The sequence below is a fragment of the Cimex lectularius genome, unplaced genomic scaffold (assembly GCF_000648675.2).
Source record: "Cimex lectularius strain Harlan isolate CLEC.00 unplaced genomic scaffold, Clec_2.1 scaffold104, whole genome shotgun sequence".
NCBI classification, from domain to species: Eukaryota; Metazoa; Arthropoda; class Insecta; order Hemiptera; family Cimicidae; genus Cimex; species Cimex lectularius.
The window spans coordinates 1,285,633-1,298,052 of NW_019392737.1; the positions used below are offsets into that span (position 1 = coordinate 1,285,633).

Consider the following 12,420-nt stretch of genomic DNA (forward strand, 5'->3'; position numbering starts at 1 on the left):
GTACAGAGTGCTAAAGGTAACAGTAAAAATGTTGTGTTTAACTTCTCTTACCATATTTTGATATACAAAGAATAACTTTGCCAACTGCATAAAAAATAAAAATAATACCAGCAAAGTATTTTCTTTTTAAAAGTTGGAATAAGCAAAAGTTGTATAGAATGCATTTCTAAGTAAACATCCAACAATTTATATTTTTGTTCTCCACGACAGAATTCAACAATAAAAGATAATTATGGTTAGTCCCAAATATGTACATTATTAAAACTGATCAATGAAGCTCAACTAACCTGTGCTCCTGTAGCTGGAAGACGGCATTTGCCTTGGAGTTGTCCTGGAGGTAATTGGAACGTCTGGAGCCCTTCGATGGGGTGTACGAGGTATGTCGCAACCTCTGGCAAAAATCGGGGTCTCAGGTAATGAACATGACACTTGCATATGTCCACCTGACCCTTCCTCCCTCACCCCACAGTTCCTTTTCTGCAAAGTCCTTCTTCTTGAAGGGCCTTGGAGTTCTGTAGGGAGAGTCCGCCGTTCCCCTGGAATCTGAGATTAAATGTTTAAAACAAACACCTCAGTTTTTAATAATAGTTAATTTTTAAACAGTATGAGAGCAAATGTATATATTAGATTTATTTACAACAATTGGTAAATATTAGATTAACCTCTCTTCTTGAAGATGAATGTTGTGTTCTATGGTTTCTAGTAAACCCTGCATCCATAGACCTTGTCTTCAACGATGATGTACCATCTCGATGATGATGGTCAGGGTTAGATTTATTTAGGAAATTAGTTCCAAGTGGATCAGAGGCCGGGGGCTCTAAGCATCTACAAAATAATTTTGGTAAGCTTGACTTAAATTCAACACAATAAGAAAACAAACTGGCCAACAAAGATGTTTGTTCAATGGTTAACTTTTCACATTTTTTAAAACTAATACTATTTTAATGCTGATTGTTCTATTACAAAGTATGATTTTGTTGTTAAGTTTCTAAGGGTGGTGAGTTCATTTGAGGTTATGTTTTTAACTGTTGTGTAACCACAAAGTTGGAGGTTGCTGGTGTTCCTCAAGGCTCTATCCTTGAATATTTTAACAAAAATTTCTCACCCAAAAATCATAAAAATGGTTCTTTATGCTGACAATATCACTCTCATTTCCTCTTTCAATTTATATATAATATCAAATGGGTAGACAATGTTAATAAAATTTCTGTTCTGTTCTGACAATTGTCTAAGGTGTTAAAAGTACTGTAGTGTTTAAAGTAATCTTCTAATTCTGTTTAGTTAAAACTTTGATACTATGTAATCTGACTACATGGAAGCTTACAATTTATGATTTAAATAATTGAAAATGAATATCATCATCTCATGTAACCAGATGATGGTTGAGCAGATGAGCATTCAAAATTATTAATTTTAAATATATTTGAATAAAGTCAACTCTAATAGTAAACCATATATGTTTAATGGTCATAATTGACATATTCATTATTTCAATTAATTATTAATTTTATATAAGGTCTTGGTTGAGATGAAAAGTTATTGTCACAAGCAGGATTCGAACCCACAACCTTTGGCTCAATACGCCACTGCTCAAACCACTTGAGCTATCATTATGATAACTTAGATAAAAAGATTAATTAATTGATCTAACAGTAAAGTAATTTATCAGTCAGAAGATTAGGTTAGTTTGTTTACTTGTAAAATGGTTCCCTTTTCTCTCCTGTTTTGCCCCTTGGAGTTTGTGCAGGACTTGGACGGAGGATATCTGCATACTCGTCTTCATCTTCCTCTACCGGGGACGGTGGTAAAGGGCCAAACTCATGTTGTACAACTTCGACTTTTACTTTGAACTCTTTAGGAGGTTTTTCCGGGTCTTTTACCAACTTTTCTTCCACAACTGGTATCACTTGAACCTTTACAAAATTTATAGAAGTGAAACTCTGGTCAGATGTGAATAACTGATTGATAAATGATGGCAATTACCTGACTTATCTCTGCGGCTGTGAGCCAAGGGTCTTCCAACACTTGTTCCTTTCCAACTTCCACTTTAACTTCCAGTTCTGTCGGTTCATTATTGTTGATACTTTCTGTATCATATTCCTTTTTTAATTCCGCCATTAATGCTTCATTTGAAGAAGTATCAGTTCCTCCATTGAGCATTATGACACTGCCACGTTTCTTTTCACTGTCTGAATCAGTCTGATCAGCAACAGTTTGAAGAGATTGAGGTTGGGAATCAGGGTCTCCTATTACTTGAATCCCTAAACAAAGAAAAAAAAATGTATATCACATACTATATTAATAAGTTTTACAAAAAATAATAGATTACAAAAACAAATTACCAATGTCAAATCTTTGTGGATGTTCTTCATCGGCCTCATTAGGCACTTCTAGGCTTGAGGATTTAGATTTTGGAAGCTTCTCTGAGGCGAATGAAGGTAATGAAACAACTCTTACAATCGAAGGTGGGTTCGGGGGTGCAAAATCTGGTGGAGCTTCGTCAAGGCCTTCAATTAGTCCTTCTCTTAAAAGAGATTTTATATTATCAAATGTTGAACTTCCTCGCTTCAAATCGCCATTTTCAATGGCATTAGCTTCTGGAGGAAGAGGCATGGGCTTTCTTTCCTTTCGCCTTCCCTTCCGTATTACATATGTGCCTCCAGAAGACATATTATCAGATAATTCGGCTAGGATTTCTTCTTGTCGGCTACTGGTTGAAGAATCCAAATGGCTTGAGTCTGACAAAGGTGATATTGATCCGTCTTCAGTACCTGTTGGTGGATCTGGCCATTCCTCCATATCTCTTAATCTACCCATTGATCCAGAACCTCAAAAAAAAAAGTTAAATTAGTATATAAAAAATAATATAATACTACAATAATTTGATGGGTGGAATTACACCACTAATAAAATTTGATAATGAATAATGTGGTGTGAAAATGATTAAAAAATATAAGAACTTAATTTCATTCAAATTCTATTGTAAATTGATCATCAATGATCATCCTGGTGTACTTGTTGGAGAGATTCTTTAAACTGGAATATCTTGACAAAAGGGTGGTCCTTGTCTGGGTTGCCAGACACATAGGTCTAGAAGGTAACAAAAATCACCATATTCTGACCATAACAGTCAAGCCCTCTGATGGGATAAAAAATATAATCAAAATCAAGCCAGTATTAGTGGGTTGGATTGGAAGAGAAGATCCTATGTATTAAGGGCATAGCCTTTGGATGGCCCTCCAAGGAATATGAATTGTAGAATAGGGATCATTCTCACTGGATTACAAAAATAGGCTATGTGAGGTTGACGAGCCTCCGTCAGTATCTGGCAAGTAGAGAAAGGTTGCTTCTTGAGTCTCACTTAATTGAAAGGTGCCATTCCTTGGTTCCATTTATAGTGTGTAGGAATGCCACTCTATATGAGAATTCTACTTGAGAATGGCAGTGAGTCACTGACCTGTTCCAATTTTTGGAGAAAAGAGGGTTGCTTTATTGTATTTGGAGCAGATAGATCTTGTTTTGTGTTCCGTTTTGTGTACATTGAGAGTGAATGTATTTATTAGCACGAATGTGTTTGAGAGGGCTGATGGCAGTGGGTGCTGAAATGACCTAGCATTTGACACCCACTGGTTCTCAACTTGGGTGGCGGGACAGGTATGACCGAGGGCTGACCCCAGACTGCTAAAACCCAAGGTGCATGATTCTTATGGCCAGCTGGTACAAAACCAGAGATAACAGGCTCTGTTCACTGGAGAACAATCCAACTAAAATTTGAGTTAAATGCTGTAGAAATGAAAAAAAAAAAAAAAAAAAAAAAAAAAATAAGGTGAATTACTACGAGGAAATTACTTGATCTATCAGTGGAACGCCTCCTTCTTCTTCCTATAACTTTGGTGCTCCCTGGAGTATAAAGGGCTTCATCGTCATCGAGAGGAACCTCCCATGCGATACTGCCTCTTTTATTAGGTATAATCGGAGGAGGAGGTGGAGGAGGTACACCCTCCAGTGAATCATCAGAAAAATTTCCATCATTGGCCTCTGCGACTGAACCCAAGCGGGTTTCGTCTTTTCTTTTCACTTCCCGGTGGCGCTCAACTGCAGTGGCAACCGTCCTTGGGGGTAAACCACCCCCTATGCATACATTTACTCCTCCATTTCCAAGGGTACCATTTTGCCAACCATAGGGTCGAAGATGCTTGGTTTTGGGCTGTAGAAACAAAAATGAAAATATTTAAAATTATATTGCTTTTTGTACTATTAGATATAATGTTACAATGGTTGTCTGAGTAGCTATTGTTGTAATGTGATTACGATCAAGCCTTGGTTCGTGCCCTAAAGTCAAACTAGCCTGTAGTGGTCTAGATCCATTGGTCCTTTTACTTGAGTTGCTTGGTGATACCCTAAAATAAATAAATAATTAAAATATAAGATTTTGATTAAAATAAAAATAAATATATACCTGGGAAGTAGAGTGGATATGATTCTTTGGGCCTCCTCTGCTGGGGGTGGTGGAAATTCTTTCTGCTGCCTCCTCCCGTTCATACTCATGTATCCGTCGTCTTCGAGGGTGACATTCCCATTTTCAAGGTCGTCAAACTCAGACAGTACCCTGTCCAAAAGTTCCAATGACCTCTCAACCTCATCCCCCCTGAAACAATCAAAATAAAATTATTCTCTCTAACTTGTTACTTTTAAAAAGGAAAAATTAATTTTATAACTATTTACTATTAATATTTTAGGACATGTGTAAAATGGCTTTATTTCTCTTGTCAGTCGATCATACGTAAAAAAGCTTAATATCTTTTTTTCCCCAGTGTGTGAAGTAAAAGAGAGTTAATAACAAATTTCTTTAAACAATTAAGTACACCGATTTGGAATTTTCAGTAGCAGTTATATATCTACTTTTATCTATTATTAGTGGGATACTTGTGTTTCAGCCTTAGAAAAATACAATTTGTAATGAAAATCATGTAACAATGTAGATTTCCAGGAGTTTTAAACAAGTTGTATTTATGGACGCAGGATGCTCCCTTCAAACGCCTACGGTTGTACAGCCTTTGTATCTATAAATGTAATTTAACTTTTTATGGAAATAGTCTAATTAGTAAGAGCAAGACTCGATAATCAGTATTTATTGACTTGTTTCAGTTTCTAGAAAACTTAAGTGTTATTCTTTGATTATAGTAAATAGATGTCATACAAATTCTTTGAATGCCAGTGATGTATCTATTATGATGATACACAAGGAAGCTTTGGACTTTCCTAAGATTGATAGGGCGTCTGAATCTTTTTTACCATGTTAGAAGTCTGGGTTCGAATCCTCGCATAGACCATAGCTTTTTAATTGAATATGAAAGAAGTATTAAAAGGTGTTTGATCCTTCATCCATGACACCCTTGGGTAATAGGACGTTAAGCCGTCATGACAGGGATTACTTTACTTTTTTTAAAGCCATCATAATATTGTGTTTCTCGAAGGAATTAATTAAACAATTAAGTTGTAGTGTGAGAATACCTCTTGGGGGGGTCTTTGGGTTGATGAACATGTCACATGATCATTCGTTTTATTTTGGTCAGTCTATCTTCATCATCCTCAGTGTTGAGTCTGTGTGATTCCTCTTTAGTTGGGGACAATATTGTTATTATGTAAATTATAAGTACACATTGTACTAATAGGGGAATTATCAAAAAATAATGTTGAACATGCTGTGATAGTCATACACAACCTTCAGTAGTTATTAAAGATTATAGTAGGGTGGGACGCCAATACTAACGCACCACTGAAGATGATAAGAAGCTGATGCATGTTACACAAACCGAAATGATTGGAAACAGCCAAACTACAAAACATTGTAGCTTGGAACCTTTTTGTTTTGGGAATTGATTACTATTAAATATATTTTTTCTTTAATATGTATATAAAACATATACAATTTGGTAATATTTAATTTAGGTAACTAAAATCCCTGTTCTGAGTATTTATAAAATAAATATGAACTTTCTTCAAAAATTAGAAGGCAAATTTAAGTAATAATAAAACAGAATGAATGATAATAACAGAAATAGAGTTTGAATTTAAAAAAGTGATTGCGTTGGGGGCTGAAATGACCTAGCTGTTGATAACCTTTGGTACCCAAGCTCGGCAGATGGACAGATAAGACTGCTGGTAATTTATTATAAAGTTCAAAAGCTGGAATTGACATAGCACCGTGAGAAGTGATAGGTTTAACTTGGTGCGAGTATATGTAAGTGTCACGTTTCGATTTGAATGTACCGCCATGCCCCTCCACACACATCTGACAGTGAAAGGAGTAGGGGCTAGGAAAAGGCTATTTTTTTCAGTCAAAAAAACAATTCTCTTTCTGTCCTCCATCGGTTAAGAGCTGTTTATTTGTAATTAAGAAACTTTGGTGTGCACACAATTGAAGTGAGTAAATTTTATATTTTGGCGTCAAAAAACTAAAAATAATAATTGTATTTTAATTTAAAAAATGGTTGTTGCAAAAAATATATTTTTATAAAGAAAACTAAAAGAGATAACATTTGATTTTAAAAGTTATGTTAAAATATTAATTGTATTTTCTCATTGGTGGTCAAAAATTAATAATAATAACAATAATAATAATTTCCTTTACTTTTACTTTTCTTTATAAAACGGGAATTAACTTCGATTTTAAAATTAATGTTTGTAGATTCTGAAATAGGTTTTATTATAGAATAAAAGATTCTTTAAATTAAAAATAATAATTAATAAAAGAAATTGTAATCTTTTTTGGAAATAAATTGTAATAAAAGATTTAAATTTAATTAATATTTTGGTCTCGTATTTATTTTGGTTTGAATTGAATATTGGAATTTTGTATATCAAAAAAAGGTGCCTGATAATTAAATTAAATTAATGTAGTCAGGCCCGATCATAAGAAAACCTCTGGGACCTTGTTTTCGGTTCTCCGAATACAGGGTTGGGCCCAAAAAAGAAGAGACACACTTACAAATGTACATGGCAAATTTGAGCTTGTATAAATCAGTAAATCAAACAAAAATATTACATGTATATACATATTTATGATTTACTTGTATGTACAGAATTACATATTTATGATCACCCACAATTTATATCCATATACCCTTCCGGAGTGAACTACCATAGTATTTCTGTTACAGACTAGATCAAGGAATCCAAGAAACATAAAGGAATCTGCAAAATAGAGCTGTTGCCAGCACTCATCTAGTCCCTCTGATTTTGGCTGTAAAGAAGCCTTTTTACAAAAATTGACCTTCACAGGTCGATCCTTGTCATTAATGTCCTCTAACAAAACCCCTGCAGGATGAACCTTCTAATTTAAAATAGCCTTTCTTACAGGAGCCAGTGGCAGGTAAGTAGCCAGGAAATGAAACAAATCTTCCTGCTCCTTACCACCACAAAGTTCACAGTTAACGTTTTGCAGTTTGAAGTGTTTATAATACTTATACTGTATTATTCTCATTATTATAGTTAAATAACTTAAATTTAAGTTCAACAGAAACTTATTACTTATACTTTTAATAATCCACCACATGTTATCAAAGGGTAGTGGAAGGTTTATTAAGTAAGGATGTAAACTGAGTTCCCTATGGAATGGGAAGATGTCTGAATTGGCCAAAGCTATGTTGTTGCTTTATATTGTCACAAATAACAAGGCTCTACAGTTCAACACCACCAATGTTGCTCTAGGGACAAGCCCAATTTATACGGTCTAATATTCCATTTTATTCCTTAAACTAATGCATTTCTTTATCTATAATTTGCATAGAAAGAATCTTTGGGAGTCTATTGTTAGGTTGGGATAAAATTCGTTTAATTTAATTGAAGTGAACTTTTATAGGGAAGTCGAAATGATCAGAAACAACCATACTATAACATTGTAGCTTGGAACCCTTTTGGTTTGGGAGTTGACTAATTGAGACTTTTTTCTTTGATAGTTAAGAAGGGAAAAGTACAAATGTCCATATCGTTTAATTATTTGGTGTAATGTCAGCTATGACTACTATGTGGTTATACTTCAACACTGTTATTATGATGAATATAATACTATCATGTTATCATTTTGGTTTGCCTCTCAATATAACAACCCAGTGAGGGTAGGCAAACTAAAAATATATCAATGCTATTTACAGTAAGTCGTATGTATATAATATTACAAAACATTGTCTAACAGCTGTTTCTGGCTTTTGTAGGTCAATTGAAGAATTATTATCATTTACTTTACGTCATATTTACTTTACCGCTAACATTATGTTATGTTGTTGTGTTTCCAGCACAAAATTTATATATATATAGTATTACATTATGAAGTCACGCATTTAAGCGGAAGCGCCTTCTCATGCTTCCTAAAAGAGGACTGTTGAAGTGGTCCTACAAATTTGAATGAGCCTCAGGATTGTATAAAAGAATCAGAACCCTCTAGCATCAGGGTGACACTCTAATGGGCAAATGGCATGACAACTGTCATCTGATGTTTATCTTTTCACATCTCTGCCCGTAGCTGCTCAAAAGGTGAACATCCAGTTAGTTGTCACACAACAATGATGAATGCGTTGTATGAACGATTTTACACTTTTCAACCACAGATTTGAGCTGCCTTTTATCAATATAAATCTGATAAATCTAACGCCTAATAATATCATTAAAAGACTGACTCTTACATTGTCAATTTATAATCTTTTAACTTCACCATTGTGATTTGTACCCAAATTTGTGCTGTAAGATTGGATGAAATGGAAAAATTAGTGTCACGAGCGGGATTCGAACCCACATCCTTCAGGTTTGTATCCCGCTAGTGACCCTTTTTCATTTCAACCAATACCTTACATAAAAAGATTAATTAATTGAAAGAAGTTATTTGGCCAATCAGACCACGAAATATAATGAATTTAACAAATTTTTGCATTGCTTCTCAAAAACATTAGAAGCTTTCAACTTGAGAGTAATAAACTTATTGAAATTAATTTCAAGATTCACTTCATCAAGTTTATTAATTAACACTGGAGCCTTCTAATTAAAATAATAAGCTGGAAGAAGCAATATTTGCATTAAGCATCCATCATTTTAGCTGCTTAATGAATACAGTTTTCACTATTTATTTCTCAAAGGAGTAAAAATAAAATCAAGGGTAATTACAGACGAGATGAAACACCTTATTAATAGAAGTCAGCACTTTTCAGTTGAAACTTGTAATTATTGCCTTTTGAAGCATTGAGATATTAACTATAAATTTCGTTAAAAAATCGTTCAAAGTTCATAAAACCTACACAGTTGTTAGTTGCATATGGTCTAAGCAAAAGGCAAAGCTATGCAGATTTTGCCAGGAAGAGAAGAAAACCGCTTTACACGTCCTACGCTACTTGTAAGGGCCCCTCGAGCCCTGCGGTTTATTTAAGCCGGGGATTACAACCTATATGGAGCTCACACGGCTCCTAACTAAAAGGCGAGCCGAAAAGCGAATTTTAAACAACCTTTCAAGCACATAAAATGCAATAAACCACTGAGAGTTGCGGGGCACCAGGCATATATCACACCTATTAATGTATTGTACGTATGTATCTATCTATTTCCGTTTATGTATTTTGAATTGAACAAGATTGCTAAGAAGGAATTGAATCAAATAAGTAATAAGCTGGGGCGGTTTTTGGCAGGTTGGCTGGATTTAAATTTTCTTTGGTCAGTTATGTTACATGTGGCCGTACGCAAACGTAAACCATTTTTTTTATAGTAAAAGTCGCCTTTTAATATTGCTTCTTAAAGTTAACACTTCTGAAAAGCGATAATTAATTGAGATAGATGACATTTTAATTTAATTTGTCTTCTTTCTTTTTCTACATGCTGTATAACCCCGCAATTCGGCTTCCAGGACCTCTCTTGCGAACGTCATTAAGAAAGAAAGCTCTGGCAAAGGAGAAATTAAGCTAAATGAAGTGAATGGCACTTTTGGAAATACCCGACACCTCAGTACAATCAACCCCTAACGGCTCGGTTCAGAAGTCAGAACGTGTTCAGGGAGGCACGGGTGTCAAACTCCATATATCAAATACACATACCGACATCTTTCTGATAAGCGATATAAAACTCACCCTCGTGTTCAATTCCCAAGGATTGCCATGAAACATCCCCCCTGCTATTGGTATTAAATAAAGACCCTCAGCCACTGAATAGCCCTTCTTTTATTGCCGCCTGGGCCGTAAGTGAAACCGAAGTCGCAACACATAACAAGTTTGCTATTTACCTATCCACTTTAGATTTCACCTTCTAATTGTGTTATTATTATCGATAAGAAACAGAAAAAGCAATACATTATTATGAACAACCACGTTCTTAGTAAAAACACGCAGTTATTGAATAAACGAAAAACATAAATGCTTATGTACTTTTAATCGTGACTGACCATTTCATTGATCATGGTTTTGGCTTGGTCGAATCGAACAAGTGAGAAAGGCTGACCAGTATGATTGCGGTCGTGTGTGCAACAGGCAGAGCAACCAATCATATCTAACTATCGATCCATTAAAACAAGTTTTCCTAACTTGGATCTTCTGAAAAGGCACACTAGTTTGTTGTTTCACCTAAAATGTTATTGTAATTTTGGAAGTTTCTTACCTTGTTTGGTAGTTAATTTTATAAAGATATTCAGTTATGTAAATCGTTACTAGACACAAGAGAAATTTGTGTACTGAATAAAACAGTTTCTGATTTGTTTGCTAGATTTGCCTGCCAGACGAGAATAGATTTAGATTGTAGGCCTCTTTTAGCATTTCACTTTTGACAAACTTATAAACGGGACGGGGCAGGCAAAATTTCACAGACCAACCAATGAAGATGGCGAAATTGCCGAAACGCGTCTGACAGAGGAAAACAACGAAGATAGACGGACGAGAATGAATATGACCATAAATACTAAAAAACAGGTATAGATTGAGTATCACACGTACAGGAAAGATCAAAAATATCTCATCAATATGCTGTAGTCGTAATTATGTCGATGTAGATGAGTATCAGGAAAAATGATATGCCCTTTGAAAGCAATAGTATCCCCGTTTTGTACTTATTGTACACCAGCAGGACCAAATTCATTACCAATTTGATTAAGACCCGATTTCGGTGTGACGTATGCCATACGCTTCCTTCGATAGTTAGATGCATTCTATCCATTCTTTCCAAATCTCGCTAGGATTTTGGATTGTTTGTACCCACTGAGCTCGCTGATTCGTATACTAAAAAGGATTCAGGAACTATCAGTTGTGAAGAAGCCCTTTTTTTCTGCAAGGGCGTCCGTTGAGATTCGTTTCCCAGCGCATCTAATCCGTTAGTTCGGTTTTGCCATTCAGCACCATTCTCGAGCTGATGATATTTGAGTTTAATACTCTGCTATCTATATTATATGTCTTTGTTTTTATATCTTAGGTTTAAATTGATCTGACGTCATCGCTTGATGGTGTGGATTTCGCCTTAAAAGACACTGTTGCCCATGAGGTAGGAATATTTGGTTTTGGGGATAAAAAATCCTGCCCTTGTACTTACTTGCCTCTTAGATCCATCGACGTACCAACAGATAGTAACTTCCTTGACTGAGGTATTTTTTTCTCTTTTCCCATTCCTTTTTGGCACTTAGATTAGTCTGGAGGCTTTGTTTAATTCGTGTATCCTGTTCATCTCCCTAGTAGCATGAATACACGATATTCTTTCGTTAGGATGTTAAGTAGTTATTACAGTTGATAATTAATTTTGAGTTAAATCGTAATAATAAAAAATCATCAACTCAGCTACGGCAGTCATGCTTTTGAACATTTTGATGTCCTACTATTAATAAAAAACGTAGATATTTATCAATTATATAGATTCCTTCTTAGGTAAAAATCAAGCAATTGTTTTTTTTTTCATATTAAATTTTAAAATCAGATATCAATCAATTCCTAGAAACTGACTATATGGTCCAGAAAACATGCTTTGCAACATCGTAAAACTTCTCAACGGACTATAAAAGAGAAGAAGAAACGGGAGAATATCTAATGCAGTGGTATACACATGTCTCCTGTAACAAATGATGGAAAGGAAACCCAAAATATGAACAATTAGACTCATTAGGTAAGTACACCTCGGTTATTCAAGCTCATATACATCTTATCAATGCTTGTGTCATACAAAATTTGAAAAGAGGTTACACTCACGAAAAACTTTATAAGATCGGACAGCCAAGCAGCCGTAAGAGAATTAGAACGTTAAAGATCACATCTAAAATAGTAAATGCACACAAAATCTCCAAAACCTGGGGAAACACACATCAGGTGCCAGGAGTTTTGGGTAACGAAAATGCCAACTGGCCATCGGAGGATCTGGAAGATCAAATATAGGGCCAGAGCCAGTACTTGGGATAACAAGGACAATATA

At 35.0% G+C, this 12,420-nt stretch overlaps 1 protein-coding gene across 9 annotated transcripts in view; it reads right to left on the reverse strand.

Moving 5' to 3' along the window:
- LOC106665612 overlaps nucleotides 1-12,420 on the reverse strand; it is a 370,792-nt gene that overhangs the window by 62,685 nt on the left and 295,687 nt on the right. For all 9 annotated transcript variants that reach the window (XM_024227020.1, XM_024227025.1, XM_024227024.1 and 6 more), the window contains 8 exons: nucleotides 4,460-4,648; nucleotides 4,274-4,400; nucleotides 3,850-4,207; nucleotides 2,343-2,828; nucleotides 1,984-2,261; nucleotides 1,696-1,913; nucleotides 663-825; nucleotides 288-543 (listed from right to left, as the gene is read on the reverse strand). In XM_024227020.1, coding sequence (XP_024082788.1) covers nucleotides 288-543; nucleotides 663-825; nucleotides 1,696-1,913; nucleotides 1,984-2,261; nucleotides 2,343-2,828; nucleotides 3,850-4,207; nucleotides 4,274-4,400; nucleotides 4,460-4,648 — 2,075 coding nt within the window. The remainder of the gene's footprint in view (nucleotides 1-287; nucleotides 544-662; nucleotides 826-1,695; nucleotides 1,914-1,983; nucleotides 2,262-2,342; nucleotides 2,829-3,849; nucleotides 4,208-4,273; nucleotides 4,401-4,459; nucleotides 4,649-12,420) is intronic.